This window comes from Helianthus annuus, chromosome 13 (assembly GCF_002127325.2).
Source record: "Helianthus annuus cultivar XRQ/B chromosome 13, HanXRQr2.0-SUNRISE, whole genome shotgun sequence".
Taxonomy (NCBI): Eukaryota; Viridiplantae; Streptophyta; class Magnoliopsida; order Asterales; family Asteraceae; genus Helianthus; species Helianthus annuus.
In genome coordinates this window covers 3,521,802-3,543,183 of record NC_035445.2, presented here as the reverse complement: position 1 = coordinate 3,543,183, position 21,382 = coordinate 3,521,802, and the positions used below count along the sequence as shown (strand labels likewise).

Below are 21,382 nucleotides of genomic sequence, written 5' to 3'. Positions count from 1 at the left end.
TCATTAGTTCAACCCGTCAACGTTTTTGAGTGTTTGGATCAAAGCAAAATATGTTTTCTGATAATTTTTCTAGATAAGCGGTCTATAATTTACCTCTAAAGTTTGTATTGAAATAAATTGATCAAATACTTAAACAAATGGTAATTAGCTGATTATTACGTTTCGTTACAACCAAATCAAAATTGAACTTTATCTCCGGCATGGCGATTTGTTCTAGAGTTTTGTCCGCTCATCTAAAAAGGTATATCATATGGTTTAATTCAGACACCTAATAATAAGAGTTGAACCAAACTAACAATTTTCTAATGCTGAGTGCTGGCTTATGATAAAGGATTTGTTTTTGGTCTCCAAAATCTACAGTGACATGTATATGATTATACTGCCTCTTAATGGTTCAGTTCTCTTAATGATTCGGCACTTAGGTGATGTTTGTTTTTTCATAAAAGGTCTGCGCAGCCTATTCTGTCTGCGTGGCGCAAACCACGCGCAAACTGTTTGCTTTTCCGAAGACGTTTCATTAAAAAAAGTTTGCGCGAGTTCTTCTTGGTGCAGACTTGGTTCAACCACTTCTAAGATCTTCTAAGGTCTGTAGAGGGTTAAACACCGACCACCACCGTTGCCTATTAAAGTCATAAGTATTGAATCTTCAGCAGCGTGCCTGTTTTCTTTAACATTTCTTGATTTCGTTTTTGCATTCATCGTTACACTCACAAGTCAAAACCTCTGTAATTATGAACCCACAAAAACGGTAAGAAAATATATAGCGTAGTTGTGGAATGGCTAAACAAAACTAGTTCATGCAAATTAAATAATCATGTTTTTGACAATATAATCCAAAATAATGAAAGGCGAAACCTCCTCTACTGTCACAATCGTATCAATTTCATCACTTTTGCCCAATTTTGATCTAAATGCATAACATAATAGGTTGATTCAGGACAACATTATGATGTAAAGTCCACCTTGACAAAGAAAGTGCGGTTCATCTCAAGTTTCAACCAAACTGTTACGAATATACGATATATTATGTAAATTTTTAAGATTTAACGGTATATGATGGTTATGGTGGTGGTTGTTTTAGTGTGACAGAGAGAGATGTTGTTGGCCTGCAGAAGTTAAAAAACAAACACTATTTTTCTTGAAGACTACAGAGGTTTGGTCCACCTCTTTTACTACAGATGTTTGCAGATGTGGTCCGTAGAGTGCGGACGTTTTACCTCTGAAAAAACAAACAAAACCTTAATGGTTCAGAACTCTTACTGGTTCAGCACTTAACCATTAAAAAGTTGTCAAACAACCCCTAAGTCTTTTAAATGAATTATTTGGCTAAAATTAAATAACGTTTTTTTTTTTAATATCAATAGACGGGTTATGTAGTAAATTAAAATTAGAGGGATATTATGGATTCATGGTATGTACGTTAAAATCTAGTTTTGGGTTTAAGGACTGGTGTTCAAACGTATCAGTTATCAGGATTAAGAGATAAAAAAAAAAAAAAAAAAAAAAAAAACTCCTTTTATTCAAGAAAATTGCAAGCTTTGACATCAATAAAAAAAAAAAAAAAAACCAGTGGCGAAGCTTGAGATTTCCGACCGGGCGGTCGGAAGTCACCGGACCTAAAATTATACCTTAAAAATTATAAAACCGGGGGGTCGAAAACGTATATATCTAAAAAATTCTACACGAAACGTACATACATAACACAACTGAGCGAAAAGTTCGGGGGTCGGGCGCCCTTCCCGGACCCTTCAAAGCTACGCCCATGACCACACGTATAATAAGTCATTTTCTACCAACAGTTTTAAACAAGGAGACCGCCTGTTTAAGTTCATTTGAACTGACCGGTTAAACCTATGAATCAAAAGAGTGGTTGAATCGGATTCCAAATTTCGTTATTTCTTTCGACAAATTTAATTACTTACTGAAGCAAGTCTACTCATTTTGTTTATATACTTAATAATTGTTAACATATTTTGTGCTAAACTAGTTATGTATACATACAAGTTTTTAATTGGGTGAGGGTATTGGTACATCCCCTAAAAGTAATGACACACCCCCCCTAGCCGCCTCATATAAGGCAATGAGAGTTGTATAGGGGTTGAGTGCATTAATTATGTCAGAAAAAGTAAAGTTATACAACTCTCATTCCCCTATGAGCGGTGTATTAAAAAGGTGGTAGTTGGAGCATTAAACCTATACGCATCTCATTGCCCAATACGCCTCAAACTAATGCCAATCATTGGGTGTCAGCCAATGATTACCAATGATTGGGTGTAATTAACTTTATTTTGATAGGGTATCTGTATGAGTAAGTGGTGAACTATTAAGAAAATTAATTTATTTTTATAAAATGTTGTTATAAAATATTTTGTTAGTATTATAAAAACTTTATATTTTTATAAAATGAATTGTGTATATTTTTAATAAAAAAATGTGCATGTTTTTTTATATTGTAAAAAAAAAAAAAAAACCACCACAGCCGACCCACCACCACCACCACAGCCGACCCACCACCATCACCACCACCACCACCACAGCCGACACACCACCACAACCACAGCCGACACACCATCACCACCACTGCCACCAACATAGCCGAACCACCACCACCACCCTAGCAGACTCACCACCACCACCCCAGCCGGCCCACCACCACCACCATAGCCGGCCCACCACCACCACCACAGCCGACCCACCACCATCACCACAGCCGACCCACCACCATCACCACAGCCGACCCACCACAGCCGACACACCACCACCACAACCGACCCACCACCACCACCACTGCCGACACACCACCACCACCACTGCCACCAACATAGCCGACCCACCACCACCACCATAGCCGACCCACCACCACCACAACCACCCTAGCCGGCCCACCACCACCACCATAGCCGGTCGACCACCACCACCACCATAGTCGACCCACCACCACCACAACCACCCCAGCCGGCCCAACACCACCACCATAACCGGCCCACCACCACCATAACCGGTCCACCACCACCACCATAGCCGACCCACCACCATCACCACCCCAGCCGACCCACCACCACCACCACAACCACCCCATCCGACCCACCACTACCACAACCGACCCACCACCACCACCACCCCAGCCGACCCACCACCACCACCATAGCCGACTCACCACCATCACCACCACCACCACAGCCGACACACCACCACCACAGCCGACCCACCACCATCACCACCACCACCACCACAGCCGCCACACCACCACCACCACAACCGACCCACCACCATCACCACAGCCGACCCACCACCACAGCCGACCTACCACCATCACCACCACTACCACCACAGCCGACACACCACCACCACAACCGACCCACCACCACCACCACCACTGCCGACACACCACCACCACCACTGCCACCAACATAGCCGACCCACCACCACCACCATAGCCGACCCACCACCACCACAACCACCCTAGCCGACCCACCACCACCACCACCATAGCCGGTCGACCACCACCACCACCATAGTCGACCCACCACCACCACAACCACCCCAGCCGGCCCAACACCACCAGTATAACCGGCCCACCACCACCATAACCGGTCCACCACCACCACTATAGCCGACCCACCACCATCACCACCCCAGCCGACCCACCACCACCACCACAACCACCCCATCCACCCCATCCGACCCACCACTACCACAACCGACCCACCACCACCCCCACCCCAGCCGACCCACCACCACCACCATAGCCGACTCACCACCATCACCACAGCCGACCCACCACCACCACCACCAAAGCAGACCTACCACCATCACCACCACCATAGCCGATCCACCACCACCATCACCCCATCCGACCCACCACCACCACCACCCCTGCCGACCCACCACCACCACCACAACCACCCGATCCGACCCACCACCACCATAGCCGACCACCACCACCACCACCACAGCCGACACACCACCACTGCCACCAACATAGCCGACCCACCACCATCACTACCACCCTAGCCGACCCACCACCAAGACAATCGAGATTATCATGACATATGACATAGTGAAAAATTAATAAAATCTAAGAAAAGATACATTAATCTTATGTATTTCGGCCGTTCCTAACGAACTATTTAATAATACCATTATACCACACAACAAGACATCAATAAACATTTTAATTTTCATTTGTAACATTGATTATTTTTTCTAGTAACCATCAAATTTAATAAGAAAAAACAAAAAACAAATAACCTGATAAAAAAATTAAACTATATTAATATAACACTCACTAGAGAAAGCACATGTCTAAACTCTAAACACACCTTTTACCCTCAGTGAGAAAGCACACCACATGGATCTCAATCCCAAACCCCTCATCCACCATCCATTCAAACCCCTCATCCAACGGGTTTAAGAGCATTCCCATCCAGTCCATCATATGTAGTGTGTGGGGTTTTTAAAATGTAAAAAGTATAAAAAGTGGTTGTGAGTGAAGGAGAGAGAAAATATTACTGTTCATCTGTATATTTGGGGGGATACTGTTCACCCACTATAATTTTTTAATATATATTGAAAGTGGTTGTGAGTGAAAGAGAGAGAAAAATGTAATATATATTGAAAAAGAGAGAGAAAAAGTATTTGTTTTTAGTGGAAATATATTGATATAGGAGTTGTTTTTTAGTGAAATGTATGTATATTTTTAGTGGATTGGATGTGAATGCTCTAAAATAACTCTAAAAACACAAAATCCTTAAACACAAAATAACCTTTCAAACAAGCACACCCCAAGATCCATGCCCCCAAATTGAAGCTGGTCAAAATTATATCCATCTTAAAACCACTCCTGCACCGTCATCTCCTCCAAACATCCATCTCAAAACCACCTCCAACCTCATCGCAGGCCCATCTCAAAACCATCTACTGCACCATCTTCCCACCACCATTGCAATCGCAGATCTAAAATAGTGATTTGGGGGTTGGGCGGTGGATCTGAGATCTGAAATTGCGATTTGGGGGTTGGGCGAAGGATCTGATTTGGGGGTTGGGCGGTGGATTTGAGCCAAAGTTTCTTTTAACTTTTGTCTTTTACACATCGGATCTTTTCGCTGTCAAATATATCCCAAATTGATCAGTTTTCACACATACGGGCTGAAATTTGACACCTCTAAGTTCTCGTTTGTAAATGCTGTGCTTGCCTGGCTTAGTTTTTTTTTTTTTTTTTAAATTTTTGACTTGCAATATGTTTTTTTTAATCATTGATCGATTACAGTTAGGAGAGCTGAAGCTAGGGGAGCTATTAGACACACCTCCTCCTGGTTTAGATGAAGCTATTGCAATCTCTAAGGTATTTACTAATAATAACTAATAAGATTTGTCTATTTTGTTTGTCTGCCTAGTATTAATAAAAGTTCTTATCGATCACATAAATCTTTTGACAGGTTATACAATTTCTTGAATCGCAAGAGTATAGCATGTTTACGCGTATAGTTTTTGATACTGCACCCACAGTAAGTAAATCAGTTATTTTTTTTTCTTCTAAAGTATTATGTCCGTCTTGAAAAGGTAGTTTGTTGAACATAATATGATGTGCTAACAGGGTCATACACTGCGGCTTTTGTCATTGCCTGATTTCATGGATAAATCGATTGGGAAGATACTGAATATTGGGGATTAAAGATCAAATTTATATACTCTGTATCTGTATTTCGGGGGAAATGAGAAGTTATTAGGGGAAATGATTTGCACATGGTAGGTTGGTAATAAAAGAGACATTAAATGACAAATGTACCCTCATGTGACCTGCACATGGTCACATTTAACTGAAAAAACAAACTGAGTTATGCCTAAAGGACAAAACGTGATCGATTTTAAAACATAAAGTACAAAACTTATCAATTTTGAACATAAAGGACAACGCCTGAAAATAGGTATAAAGATAAAGGACAATCTTTGAAATTCACTCGTATTCTTATTATTATTATTATTATTATTATTATTATTATTATTATTATTAATATTATTATTTTAATTATTATTATTATTATTATTATGAGTTTGAAGATAAATGTTTATATATTTTTTTTATTTTAACAACAATTTAAGTAATAATATGTAATAGTTAGTGATTATAGAGAATTTGACGTTTTATAATAACACTTGATAAAAAAATGTAGAAGTTTTATAGTACTAATTAAAAAAAATGGTGACGTTTTATAATAACACTTGATAAAAAAAATGTAGAAGTTTTATAATACTAATTAAAAAAAATGGTGATGTTTTATAATAACACTTGATAAAAAAAATGTAGAATTTTTATAATACTAATTAAAAAAAATGGTGACGTTTTATACTAAGAGTTGATATAAAATGTAGAAGTTTTATAATACTAATTTAAAAAAAGTTGACGTTTTATACTAACACTTGATAAAAAAATGTAGAAGTTTTATAATATTAATTATAAAAAATATTGACGTTTTATAATAATAATTAACTAATAAAAATGTTGCCATTTTTCTAAATATATTAAATAAAAAATGACATTTATATACCTTCCTTTTATAACAATAAATAATAATAAATATAAATGTTTATATTTTTTTTATTTTAACAACAATTAAAAAAAATATATATATATAAAGTTTTTTTTAAATAATATTTCATCCCAATGAAAACCCACACATCCCCCCAATTTTATTCCACACAAAAGAGCCAATGAATTGACAATCATTGGCTGACATCCAATCATTGACAATTAATAGGATGTGTGAAAAAGTAACCAAAAAGTAAACGTATAGGGCAATGAGGGGCTTATCAGGTGGGTCCATTTTTAGGCGTATATGGCAATGAGGGGTGTATAGGGTTAGAGGATGTGTGGATAAATTGAGGGGATGTGTGGATAACCAGACCCTTTTAATTTTCATATTATGTAATCCGATTTTTGGAAAGTAGCTGATTGTCATTCAAAATCAAAGTAAGATAATATTACAAGATGTGTATATACAAATGAAAAACTAGCTAACAAACGAACTAAGCATACTTTTGTATGAACTAACATATTACACGAAACATAAAACTTTCTCAACTTCTTCATGTCCCAGACTCCTTAACTTTGAAACAAATCCGCTCAACTTAGTAGCACAATTATTAACGAGCTTTCCATCCCTCATCTACAAACCTTCAAAATCTCTTCTCAATGTTGCAATTCGAGCGGTCCTCACCTGATCTACACCCAAGTATCGTATTTTTGAACCATCTCACACTTTCTTCGGGTCCGTGTGACTCGACATTTGCAACACTATTTCTTCCAGTATCGCTTGAAACAAAAAGGCTAGAGCTTGTTTTGACTTCTTAGCATCTGGTTCTTCCCCAAGAGTTCTTGCTTCCACACTCTTCAATAGGCCATGTGCATCCAAGATAGACTTACCTTTGATAGCCCAAACCGGATAGTTGGTTGCGGTCAAATTCGAAACTTGGTATGACATCGAACCCACTTCTTTTGCTGGTACCATTGCCATTCTTCTTTCTTGAATGGCGATGGTACCAGCAAAAGAAGCGGGTTCGATGTCGTACCAAGTTCCGACTTTGACCGCAACCAACTATCCGGTATGGGCTATCAAAGTTAAGTCTATCTTGGATGCACATGGCCTATTGGAGACGGCGGAAGCAAGGACTCTTGGGGAAGAACTGGATGCTAAGAAGTCAAAACAAGCTCTAGCCTTTTGCTGGTACCATCGCCATTCTTCTTTCTTGAAATACTAGGACAAAAACTTTCGATCTTTCTTTTGAGTTATGGTCGTCTTCTTCGGTCTCGGGCTTTCTTTTGGTCTTAAGCTTTCTTTCTCAAGCTAACCACCGGTCACGGTCATCTTCTTCGGTCTCGGTATTTGTCGCCGGTCTTTTGCGGCTCGTCAGTCTTCTCGGTCTTACGCCATAATATAATTTCCAGCAACGGTCTTCTTCTCGCCGGTATCTTCTTTCCCGCAGCGGTCACGGTCTTCGGTCTTCGTTGTCCCCCGTCAGAACAAGCTTTCTAACAACAGTCTTCTTCTCACCGGTTCTTCTTCTTTGGCGACGACAGTCTGTCTTGGTCTTCAATCTTCCGCTGCGATTCTCATGAAATCCTTGCTTCCTCTCGAGCCCTAACCCGGGTGCTCTGATACCAAATGTTGGTACCATGCATGTCCATCTCTCCGCTCACAAGAACTCACAAACAGAAGCTTTTATACTTTACTGGGAACAATATGATATTTGTGTTGTGTGTGGAGATATAAAGATTCATTTTCAATGAAAAAACACACTACCCTTTATTCAGCATAAACTAGGTTATTTATAGCCTTACTGTTGGTTCAGTTCTGTTTGTTCATGAAGGAAAACAATATAAATCATACCTGTCACAGCAGATAGTGCAGAGGAGAATCTAGTGAGGGAGTTCGACATGCCTGTCATCTTGATCTGGTTCCTCCTTAGGGTGCTGACTGATGATGGGGACTTAGAAACCGAAAAGGGTATCGGTTATGGAGAGGAGGTTTCGTGATGATGTTATTGCTAATGGGGTGTGTGAATTATGTAACTGAGTAACCCTTAAACCTCCACATAACTCTCCTTATATAAGCACCCAGGAGGAAACCTAATTAGTTACTAAGGGTAATATGGTCCATCAACAATTACCAACTAATTATTTAATAGGTTATTATATATTTTGATCTCTATAATGTAAATGATTAAGATGGCTATAGATTAAATATTAATACGTAATATATTTAATCTTACATTCTCCCACTTAGCCGAGTAATCATTTACTATGAGTATTAGATAAGCCTGATCAGGAGTTAACACTCATTTTAGCCTTAAACAAGTACTATAGCAGAAAAATACAGCCGTTGAATCATTATGCGACTCAGGACCCCCATTAATCATACTATAGCCTTAATTTAAAACCTAATCGTCATGATCAAAATACGCGTAAGCCCTTTGTTTGATTTGTAACTTTTATTTGTCTATATGCCATTATACCGGTTGAACATATTCTAACAGACATACAAAATCAAACTTTGAGGAAATTTCATTAAACATAAAACATAAGCTAGTACAATATGCTCAAATAAGGTCTTTACATAATCCCATATTCCGAACATGTTCTTCATAAACCTTAGGAGGGAGACCTTTAGTCATCGGATCCGCAAGCATATCCTTAGTACTAATATACTCGATACAAAGATTATTTTCCTCAACACGTTCACGTACAAATAGATATTTCGTATCGAGATATAAACCAGCTCCAGTCGAACTGTTACTGTTCGAGAAACTAACGGCAGCTGAATTATCACAGTAAAGCTTCAATGGTCTAGAAATGGAATTAACAATTTTGAGTCCAGTGACCAGGTTTCTAATCAACATTCCATGACAGGTTGCGTTATAAACAGCAATGTATTCTGCCATCATTGTGGAAGTTGTGGTCAACTGTTGTTTATGACTCTTCCAAGAGATAGGGCCGCCTGCTAACATAAAGATATAGCCCGAAGTGGATTTCTTGTCATCTTTGCATTTGGCAAAGTCAGAATCAGAATAGCCCACCACTTCTAAATGATCACTTCTTCTATAAGTCAGCTTATAGTCTTTCGTCCCTTGCAGATATCGAAGTACCTTCTTAGCTGCTTTCCAGTGATCTAAGCCAGGATTAGTCTGATAACGGCCTAGCATTCCAGCAATATAAGCGATATCTGGACGAGTACAGACTTGAGCATACATCAAGCTCCCGACTACTGACGCATAAGGTATCTGGCTCATTTGCTCCTTCTCAACCTCTGTTGTCGGACACTGAAACGAACCGAAAACATCTCCCTTAACTACTGGAGCGATGGAGGGTTTGCACTGTTGCATGTTGTATCGTGTAAGGACACGATCTATGTAGGCCCTTTGGGACAATCCTAAGATCCCTTTGTTTCTATCTCGGTGAATTTCGATGCCAATGACGTAAGACGCATCTCCGAAATCCTTCATGTCGAAGTTATGCGAGAGTAACCGCTTCGACTCATGCAACATGTCTAAACTATTACTTGCCAATAGAATGTCGTCAACGTAAAGGACAAGTATAGTAAAGTTGCTCCCACTCATCTTGAGGTAGGTGCATTGATCCACTTGATTCTTCATAAAACCTTGCTTCTTCATGACTTCATCAAACTTGAGGTACCACTGACGTGATGCTTGTTTTAACCCGTAAATGGATTTCTTCAGCTTACAGACTAGATGCTCCTGACCTTCAGGCTCAAAGCCTTCAGGTTGCTTCATGTAAACATCTTCGTCCAAATCTCCGTTAAGGAAAGCGGTTTTAACGTCCATCTGATGCAGCTCTAAATCGAAATGAGCTACTAGGGCCATGACGATCCTTAATGAATCTTTACGAGAGACAGGTGAAAACGTCTCTTGATAATCAATTCCCTCTTTCTGAGTGTAGCCCTTTGCAACCAATCTTGCTTTGTAGCGTTCAACGTTTCCATTCGGATCCAGTTTTGTTTTGAACACCCATTTGCATCCTACGGGTTTGACTCCGTTGGGTAATTCTACCAAATCCCAAACGTCATTTTTCTTCATGGAATCAAGCTCATCAATCATTGCTTTATTCCATTCGGAAGACTGATCACTGCTAATGGCTTCATTGTAAGAGATAGGATCATTGAGCTTTCCGGGATCCATTTCAGTCAGGTAGGCAACATAATCATCCCAATTAGGAGGCCTTCTTTGCCTGGATGACCTCCTGAGTAGATTATCAGGTTCAGCGTTGTCTTGGTTTTGAGCGTTTGATGTGCCTTCGTCATGAGGTATAATGGATTCTGATTGTAGAGGTGAATTTGCAGTTGGTGCAGTAGCTTCAGGAACAATAGTTGCATTGGGTACAAGAGGAGTAATCGGAGTAATGGTAAGCGACGAGTCTCTCCCCCCCGCGTCTTGTACTTCTTGCAATTCTTCGTAAGGATTGGTACTGCTCCCACTGACCTTGAAATCCTCCAGGAACGCAACACGCTTGGTTTCAATAATACGGGTGACATGGGAAGGACAATAGAAACGATAACCCTTAGAGTTCTCAGGATACCCGATAAAGAAACAGGTAACTGTTTTAGGGTCAAGTTTCCTTAGGAAAGGATTGTAAAGTTTTGCTTCAGCAATGCAGCCCCATACTTTCATATATTTAAGACTCGGTTTCCTTCCTGTCCAAAGTTCATAAGGAGTTTTAGGGACAGACTTAGAAGGAACTCTATTGAGTATATGAACAGCTGCTTTTAACGCTTCAGTCCAGAGGAATAATGGTAGGTTAGTGTTGGCTAACATACTGCGCACCATGTTCATAAGGGTACGGTTTCTTCTTTCAGCGACACCGTTCTGCTGAGGTGTACCAGGCATGGTGTATTGGTTCACAATCCCCTGGCCCTTACAAAACTCATAAAATGGACCAGGAGCTTGACCCACATCAGTATGTCTTCCATAATACTCACCGCCTCTATCTGATCTCACAACTTTAATCTGACGATCTAATTGCTTTTCAACTTCAGCCTTATAATCTTTAAAAGTTGTAAGAGATTCAGATTTCTCCTTAATAAGATACAAGTACATGTAACGAGAATAATCATCAATAAAAGTGATAAATGAAGTATGTCCTGTTATGCCAGCGATTTGGTAGGGACCACTAATGTCAGTGTGAATGAGTTCTAATAAATTAGAACTCCTAGTGGCACCTTTCTTATTCGCTAATGTCATTTTACCTTTAAGACATTTGACACATGTTCCAAAGTCAGAGAAATCGAGAGGAGGTAAGACTTCATCCTTTACGAGACGATTTAATCGCTCTTTTGAAATGTGGCCTAAACGCTGATGCCACAACATGGATGAAGTCTCTAAGTCTCGTTTCTCTTCCATCTTTGTGAGTGATTCATTAATGTTATATGACAACAAAGATTTGGAAAAGCCATCATCTAGTTCTAATCTATAGAGACCTCCATCCAGAACACCAGTACCATAAAGAACAGAATCATAATGGATAGAGAGTTGGCGATGACCATGGGAAACAATAAAACCGTCCATGTCTAACTTTGGTCCTGATACAAGGTTCCGAGTTACCTCAGGAACATATAAGGTATCATAAAGTTTAATACATAAACCAGTTTTCATAACTAATTGTAATGTTCCAATGGCCTTCACTTCTAATTCTCGATCATCCCCAACCTTAAGCGTTCTTTGGTTTCTTTCCAGCTTCCGGATTGAAAGGAATCCCTGAGTAGAATTGGTAACATGAACCATAGAACCAGAATCAAACCACCAAGAATTAGCAGGAACACTTAAATTATAGGACTCAAGTATCATAAAATAATCGTTACCTTTCTTAGCCAGCCACTCTTTAAAGTCAGGGCATTCCTTCTGCATGTGTCCTGTCTTTTTACAGAACTTGCAGCGGATACTGCCTAAGGAGTTCTTAGAGCTGGAAGGTGCACTTGTATTAGGGTTAGGATTAGACTTATGGACTTTAGAAGCATCCTTCCTCTGATAATTGTGCTTCCTTTTCTTAGGATTGGAGGTAGTGAAATTGGCAACATCAGTAGTGCGATCCATCCTCATGCGCTCCTCCTCCTGTACGCACATAGCGACCAGCTCACTCATCGTCCACTTTTCCTTCTGAGTGTTGTAGTTGATCTTGAATGCTTCAAAAGAAGAAGGAAGCGAAGTAATGATGAAATGAACAAGGAAACCATCACTGATTTCCATTTCCAGCCCCTTCAGCTTATTGGCCATGTCATTCATCATCATGATGTGCTCGCGAATGCCGCTCCTCCCATCATACTTAGTTGTCACCAGCTTAAGAATAAGAGTACTAGCGTGCGCCTTAGACGTCCCTTTGAACTGAGCCTCCACATGTTCCAAGTAGGTTTTAGCATCTTCAGAATCAGGAATAGCTCCCCTGATTGCATTGCTTATGGATTGCTTCATAAACATGAGAGACATGCGGTTACACCTAGTCCACTTTTCATGAGTTAACTGCTCAGCAGCAGTACTTTGAGTGGTAAGGTCCGCTGGCTTTTTCTCTCTTAGAGCTTAATCAAAATCAAGCAATCCGAGAGTAAGCATGAGAGCATCCTTCCAAGCAGCAAAGTTATCACCAGTCAAAGGTGGAATCCCGCAGTTGGGTGCTGATAGTGGAAATAAGATGAGCAAGTTATGATACTAAGGAAGAAATTCTAATGTGATCTATGGGCACGTTAAACTAAGGCAGGCAAAATAATGACCATTTTACATAATGAAGCTGTGATAATGTCTATTACTAACATTAAAATAATAGACTTAACTAAAAAATTCTACTTAAACGAAGACAAAACAGCTTTGGCCAGAAGTGTAATCATTTAAGCATATGTGCAAAGTGGTTGTAACAAATCAGCTTTGGCCAGAAATTGAAACAATCACTTTAGTTATGCACTTGCTAAGTATGCCATCTATGAAAGAATTAAATCAGCTTTGGCCAGATATTAAAACATTCATGCTTATGATGCACACTTAGCATAGCTTTCGTAATACTTGAATGATAAGTAGATGTATCAAGTCAGCTTTGGCCAGAAATGATATATCAAAAACTCATTCAAGTTAAGCTATTCTGGTTTTGTAAAACATTACATTATCTGATTCTGATTAATTAACTAAGTAAATTACAAAACCATTTATTTAATAGCAAACTACCCGTTAGCGCGGATCGAACTACGGTTGCGAGTCGCAACTACGATTTCGACTAATGACGTTATGGTTGCGAGTCGCAACTACGGTCTCGACTAATCACGTTATGGTTGCGAGTCGCAACTACGGTCTCGACTAATCACGTTATGGTTGCGAGTAGCAACCTCATGGTCTCGAGTGATGACGTAATGGTTGCGAGTAGCAACCTCATGGTCTCGAGTGATGACGTAATGGTTGCGAGTAGCAACCTCATGGTTGCGAGTGATGACGTTATGGTTGCGAGTAGCAACCTCGTCAACAGCTGTTAATAGTGATATCATAACCGAAAATTCGAAATCTAAGGGATTAAGAGATATTCTTTCCTGTTATAAGCTGATCTAATTTTATCAACATATTTCGAAATTGTAATCTGCTTATCTTTTTAACAGTTTTCTAAAAAATTTAGAGGACAAAATTAGATCAAAACCAGGAAAAACACTTAATAATCCAAATCATATTCCAAATCATAACAGAATACTTCGAATTTTCTCAAGAACATGATGAACCCTAAAACATAAAACATAAATTCTGGAACCTGAAACCTGAATTTTATTAGTTTTTTCTAAACAGATTTCGGTTAAACATAAACAAGTTAATTCCGAATGAACATATCATTAATCTTTTCCCGAAAATCATGATTTCGAGTCGATCTTCATGACTCGAAACCGGCTGTGACGGTTTTGAAAGTATAAAGAAAATAATCCGTTTTCCAAGTTTCAATCCCAGAATTATGGATACGAAAACAGAACTGACTAATCAACATATGCTCTGATACCACATGTTGGTTCAGTTCTGTTTGTTCATGAAGGAAAACAATATAAATCATACCTGTCACAGCAGATAGTGCAGAGGAGAATCCAGTGAGGGAGTTCGACATGCCTGTCATCTTGATCTGGTTCCTCCTTAGGGTGCTGACTGATGATGGGGACTTAGAAACCGAAAAGGGTATCGGTTATGGAGAGGAGGTTTCGTGATGATGTTATTGCTAATGGGGTGTGTGAATTATGTAACTGAGTAACCCTTAAACCTCCACATAACTCTCCTTATATAAGCACCCAGGAGGAAACCTAATTAGTTACTAAGGGTAATATGGTCCATCAACAATTACCAACTAATTATTTAATAGGTTATTATATATTTTGATCTCTATAATGTAAATGATTAAGATTGCTATAGATTAAATATTAATACGTAATATATTTAATCTTACACTTACAAGACCCCACATGCTCTCTAACCTAAACAAACTATAACCACATAAATGAGGAGAATTATTCAACTAGCATCACCTCAACGTCCATATCCCCACATATGTCGGTCAAACTTCGACCACTTCTCAAGCTCCTCACTCAACGTGACTTTTAATAAAAACAAACTAAACCATAAGTTAAGATTAAATCCAACATAGTTAATAAGGCAAACAGAGACAGGGGCGGATCTAGACCACTTTTGTGAGTTCTCAGGAACCCATTTGGTTTGGAAAAAATGAAAAAAGTTAGTAAGAAACTCTTATGATTTGGAAAAAAATAGTGAGAATTCGTGAGAATCTATAAAAGGAACCCAGCGAAAAAAATTCTTAGACCCGTTAGTGAACAGAGAAGCAATTTGAGAGAACGATTTGGGGATGTTATCTTATTATCTTGGTATATTGAGGTTGCACATGAAAAATTTGGTATTTCAATTAAAAAAAAAGCATATACCAAGAAGAATATAATCGAAACTTTTATGTTAGATCAACAAATTGTTTATTTTAGAATTGGGGATGAAGTTAACTAAGGATGAAGGGGGTATACTGGTGGATGCTACGGGGTATAGAAGATTTGTTGGATGTATTCGTTATATATTGCATATAATACTTGATTTATCTTACTTTTTTGGAATTGTGAAGCATGTAACTTCATATTTTGATATGTATACGTATAAGTTTTCATATATGATCATCTTTTAACTTTAAATTTTTATATAACACATTTTAAATTTAAAATTTATTTTACTTATTTTTGTTTTTATTTTTTCCATAGACAATAGTATTATCCATATATAATATTTAAGATAAACAAATTGAGCTAGAAAAGAGAAATATAATATTTGAAGTTAAAGGTTAGGCCACTCGGGGCGGTAGCGTGATGACCCTTCATCACGCGTTGAAAAGCAACGGAACACCGCCGCCGCTTGTTCCATCACGCGTTGTATATGTAACGCGTTACACCCACCACGCGTTGAACTTTTGAATTTAGACCGTTGAAAATGACCGTTTGTAATATTTTTTGACCGTTGTTTGATGAATTTGATTGTTTTTTTTATATAAATCCAACATATTTCAATACACAAACTCAAAAAACTCTCAACTATTCTCACACTCAATACAAAAAATTAAAACACTCTCCAACTCAATCTAAATAATTTTACAAGAAATATGGAAGGTTCAAGCAAGAGAGGTGGCGGATCGAAAAAAAGAGGTTCGGGTACGAAGAAAAATCCCGTAAGGCCCAAGGTTCGAGCGAATCTTGGTGAGCCGGCGCGCTTTAGGTTGCAAGACGAACCCGACCAAGTCCCACCCTTTCAAACCCAACAATATCCACCCTTTCAATCGCAAACGTACCATAACCAACCGTTCGTTCCACCGTTTCAACCTCACCAATTTCAATCGCAAACGTATCAAACCCAACCCCACACACTCGACCCACTACTAGAAGACAACACCCTCATTCATCATTTTGCAAAAGCGTGGCATGAACCACGTGAACCACAACAAAGTCTTGACGAGGACGAGGAAGAGGAAGAAGAAGCGGAGGAAGAGGAAGAGGAAGAAGAACAAAATGTTGAGGTTCAAGAAATCGCTCCAATCGGCCGACAACCTTGGACGAGCGAGGAGGAGGTGTCCTTGACGAAGGCGTATTTGCACATCTCGGAGAGTAAGAAACACGGGAACGAGCAACGAAAGGATGCGTTTTGGAGACGGGTGATTAATCATTTTAGACAACTTCCCGGTGCAAGGATACGAAACATGGACCAAATGACGTCGAAGTGGACGGATTTGAACGGGAAAATTAGCAAGTTCAACGCTTATTTCATTCAAAAGGTATGTTTTTTTATTAAAGTTTAAAAAAAAAAACAGTTTTTATAAAAAAAACAGTTAAAAAAAAACAGTTTTAATTAAAAACAGTTTTATTATAAAAAACAGTTAAAAAAAACAGTTTTTATAAAAAAAACAGTTAAAAAAACAGTTTTAATTAAAAAACAGTTTTAATTAAAAAAACAGTTTTTAAAAACAGTTTTAATTAAAAAAAACAGTTTTAATTAAAAAAAAAACAGTTTTAATTAAAAAAACAGTTTTAATTAAAAAAATAGTTTTAATTAAAAAAACAGTTTTAATTAAAAACAGTTTTTATAAAAAAACAGTTTTAATAAAAAAAACAGTTTTATAAAAAACAGTTTAAACAAAAACAGTTTTTATAACATTTTATATTTTTTGTAGAACCAAAACCCACAAAGTGGAGCGAGCGAGGCGACGATCATGCAACAAGCCACCGCAGAGTATTGCCGAATGTACAAAAAGAGAACTTTTCCACACGTGGCGGCATCGGAAGTTGCGAGACATCTCCCGAAGTGGGTCCCCGTTGAGTTGGTTGACATGCATGGTCCTACGGCTCCAAAAAAACGAGGCGGTTCGAAAAGATCAAAGACATCCGAGTCGGGGAACTACACGACTTCCGCGTCGGATAACTTGCCCCAAATGAACTTAAACGACGACCCTCTTGACGAACCCGATCAACCCCTTGACGAGCCCGTTGAGGAAGATACACTCACAAGGCCACGACGCAGACGAGGTGGTGAATCGTCAAGCAAAGGGGAGGAGGCGGTGGCGGAGTCGATCTTTAGAATCGAAGAGGAGAAAATGACCCAATTCAAGAAGGCCGAACAATGAAAAGAAACAATGATGTCCCTAAAAGTTGAACGGGAGCAGTCGTACAAGGAACACTTGAAAACGATTGAAAGACAAAATGATTTAAAAATCTTGTGTGAAAACACGCCCATCTCGACGAACCGTTCAAGTCAGTTGTCATTCAACAAAAGCGCGCGATTTGCGCAAAGTGGGGTTGGGAGATGGCACCCTTTTAGTTGTTTTTTTTTATTTGGTTATGTAATTTATTTTTAAAGTTTAATGAAATTTATAATTTAGTGTTTTATTTTTAATTTCTAATTTTAAAATGAAAATTAAAAAAAATGGGAGTGATAGAATTCCATCACTAGTGATTCCATCCCTCCAACATTTCTATCACTAGTGATAGAAATTTGGTTGATGACATGTCATGATTTGATTGGAGAGTGAGAGTGATAGAATCCATCACTAGTGAACCACCTCTAGTCCCCTTATACATGAGATTTCAAAGTTATAGAAAAATAAGGGTCAAATTGTCTTTTATTAAATTAGGTATATATATATATATATATATATATATGATATTTCAACTACTTTTTAAGAGCATATATGATATTTATAATTTTACAAGGGTATAAATGATATTTTGCAAGTTTGTAGGGGTGTATATGAAATTGCACCTTTATTTAATATCTAATTAGGAGTTTGAGTTAAGTCTTTAGTTAAACCTTGTCATGGTGTATATAACCTAATCAAAGTTTTGATTTTGGTCATGAGATTTAATTTAGTTTTAAGTTATTTTCTGGATTAATAATACTAGAGAGCTAATTCCTAAACTATGTGTTACTCAGTTTATCTATTGCTGACTTGAAAACACTGATTTCTAAGGTTGATACCACAAGAGATCCGAACACAGTTTTGCCCATTCAATATCAGGATACTTTAAATTACAATAGTAAACGACTGCCTACATTTTTTGGAATACTATAAATACAAGGCTGCATATGCATTCATCTTCAATTCTCTCTATTCTATTCATCAGCCATGAATACACCATTAGTTTCTAGTATTCTCCTTGCTCTCTTCCTCATCTCATCTTGCTACTCAGTCACCGCCCAGCCCTTCGACTACCCTACCGCAAAGCTTTCCACCACATGGACCAACAAAAAGTCCGCACCCCACTCCATTCCCTTCACAGACGGCTCAACGGTCCGAGCCATCCTCCTTAGATCAGGATCATTCGGATCGAGGTTCGCCTGTGGGTTCTACTGTAACGGGACCTGTGACTCTTACCTCTTCGCGGTCTTCATAGTCCAAACCAACAGCGGGTCGGGTATTGTTGGACCGGCTATCGCGTTCCCTCAAGTTGTTTGGTCAGCCAACCGAAACCATCCTGTTAAACTCGGTGCAAAACTAAACCTTAACAAAGCCGGAGATTTAGTGCTCCGTGATGCCGATGGTAGCCTTGTTTGGTCTACCAACACAGCTGGAAAACAAGTTACTGGCATGCAAATAACCGAGACTGGAAACCTAGTATTGGTTGATGCTCGTAAGAGGATTGTTTGGCAATCTTTTGATCACCCGACAGACAGTTTGGTACCCGGGCAAAAACTGTTTGAAGGACAGAAGCTGGTTGCTAGTGTTTCTTCAACAAATTGGAGGAAAGGTTTGTATTCTGTTGAGGTTACTAATAAGGGTTTGTTTGGTTATCTTGAAACAAAACAACGTCGAGTTTATTACAAGTATGTGGTCAATGGGCCTGATAGAAGTAAAGAAAGAAGTTATGTTAGGTTCCTCAATGGAAGTTTGGCTTTGTTCATTCATTCAGCCGAGCCGAGTCGTCCGGATGGTGTGATTCGGGTGTCGCTAGCATCATCGGATTCGGCTCAGTATATGAAACTAATGCCCGATGGGCATTTGAAAGTGTTAGAATGGAGTTGGCAGACCGGGTGGCGGGTGGTGGCTGATTTGTTTGGGGTTCGTCGCCGGAGTATGTAACGGATATTGTATGCGATGGTTTGGAGACTACTACTTGAAGACATCATTGTTGCTTTTGTGTGTAATAAATGGATGATAGTTAATCACCGTACGTGTTAATTTGTTGTATACTTTGTTAAGTGTTAAGTCTGAATAAGTTAAATAAAGGCAATAATTTGTTGTGATACATTTCGTGGCTAGTGCCTTTCAATTCGCTCGCCGCTCGTCGCTTACTCGACGTTCGTTCGGAAATTGCTCGGAAAATGCTCGTTCGATTTGACGCTCGGTTGTAAACGAGCCGCTCTGCTCGGTTCGGTTTGTAAACGAGCCAAGCATAAGCAAAGGTCCGCTCGGCTCGGTTCGGCTTGAATTATTATTTTTAATTAGTATATATATATACATATACACATACATATATAAACATGTATATACACATATATATACACAAATATAAATTATACATATATATACACATACACCTATATATACACACATTAAACATACATATAAACTTGAATATAAATTAAATTTATAGTTTTATATATACCACTTTATTAGATTTTCGTCCGCTATATACAAATTTACACCTATATATATACATACTAGCCCAACCACACCAATAAAAAAATTAATATTAAATCTAAAAGTTAAACCCTAAACCAATAAACGACAAGCTGCCCATCGCCTTAATGTTTCATGTTGTTACCTTAAGTCGATCGTTTCCTGCTCTCAACGCATTTGTTCGTGCAATATGATCATCGGCTCGTCGGCCACAACATTGTAATTCATAAGAAAAATATTATGTCACGAAATGTGTATGTTTTTAAAGACATAAAAACTTGAGACCAAACATTTTCACTATCTATCTCAGCAAATTTAAATTGAGTGACACGGTTGTCCAAGTTGCTCGAACTTCGCTCGACGCTCGCTCGGAATATTTACTGCTCGAAAAATGCTCGCTTGATAAATGATTAAAAGATGTTATAGTATTTCCAAAAGATAAGCTCCCTTTCTTTAAACTACATCTTAAATTTGTTTTGAAAGAAAAATATGGCCAAAAGATGCCGTTTTTATGTAATCACATCTTAATAAGTATTTTAAAAAAAATCTAGGGACAAAAGATGTGGTTCTAGAACCACATCTCTTGATATAACGGTCATAAATAAAATGTTAATAATAAAAAATAAGTATTAAATAAATACTAGTATTGATTAATAAATAAAAGATAATAATAATGATGATAATAGTAATAATAATAATAATAATAAATAAATAAATAAATAAATAAATAAGGAAATACTAACAAATATATATGTTTGATTTTTTTTAATGATACTGAATAAGATAACATAAAAAAGTTTTCATATATAGTGTTAGAGAAAAATGTAATTTGTGTCCCTGTGGTATGTCCCAAACATCAATCTGAGCCCCTAAATTAAATTTTTGGTTTTTTGAGCCCCTGACCTTATGAATTCATAACAGTTTGAGTCTCTGTCGTCAGTGTTCTGTCAGTTTTACCGTTTGACAGTTGTGAAAAGTCCATAATACCCCCCACCCTTAATATCTACACTTAATAGCAGACCACCAGTTTCATTATCATCATCAACAGCTCTCCTAACTCCCAATATCTCTCCCAACTCCCAAGATCATCATCATCATCATCATCATCATCTTCATCGAACAGATCAACAGATCATCTTCATCATCTTCATCGAACATCTTCATCATCGAACAGATCAGGTTCATCTTCATCCTCATATTGATTTTTGGTTT

At 38.3% G+C, this 21,382-nt stretch overlaps 2 protein-coding genes across 4 annotated transcripts; both read left to right on the top strand.

The window, feature by feature from the left end:
• The first annotated feature begins 4,773 nt into the window (after nt 1-4,773).
• LOC110902379 (ATPase GET3B-like) lies at nt 4,774-5,878 on the top strand. Of its 3 annotated transcripts, none has more exons than XR_002571070.2 (4): nt 4,775-5,187; nt 5,270-5,344; nt 5,439-5,507; nt 5,597-5,878. XR_002571070.2 is itself a non-coding variant. In XM_022149060.2 (3 exons), the coding sequence occupies exons 1-3, from the start codon at nt 5,183-5,185 to the stop codon at nt 5,672-5,674; spliced, it is 309 nt and encodes a 102-aa protein (XP_022004752.1). In that variant the 5' UTR covers nt 4,774-5,182; the 3' UTR covers nt 5,675-5,877. The 3 variants fall into 3 exon arrangements, 1 of the variants encoding a protein (XP_022004752.1); XR_002571069.2 differs by having other exon boundaries at nt 4,775-5,178; nt 5,597-5,877; XM_022149060.2 differs by having other exon boundaries at nt 4,774-5,344; nt 5,597-5,877.
• Nucleotides 5,879-18,594: 12,716 nt separating this feature from the next.
• On the top strand, nt 18,595-19,772 carry LOC110897280 (G-type lectin S-receptor-like serine/threonine-protein kinase At5g35370). Its single transcript, XM_022144032.2, has one exon. The coding sequence runs from the start codon at nt 18,677-18,679 to the stop codon at nt 19,628-19,630; it is 954 nt and encodes a 317-aa protein (XP_021999724.1). The 5' UTR covers nt 18,595-18,676; the 3' UTR covers nt 19,631-19,772.
• Nucleotides 19,773-21,382: the final 1,610 nt, after the last annotated feature.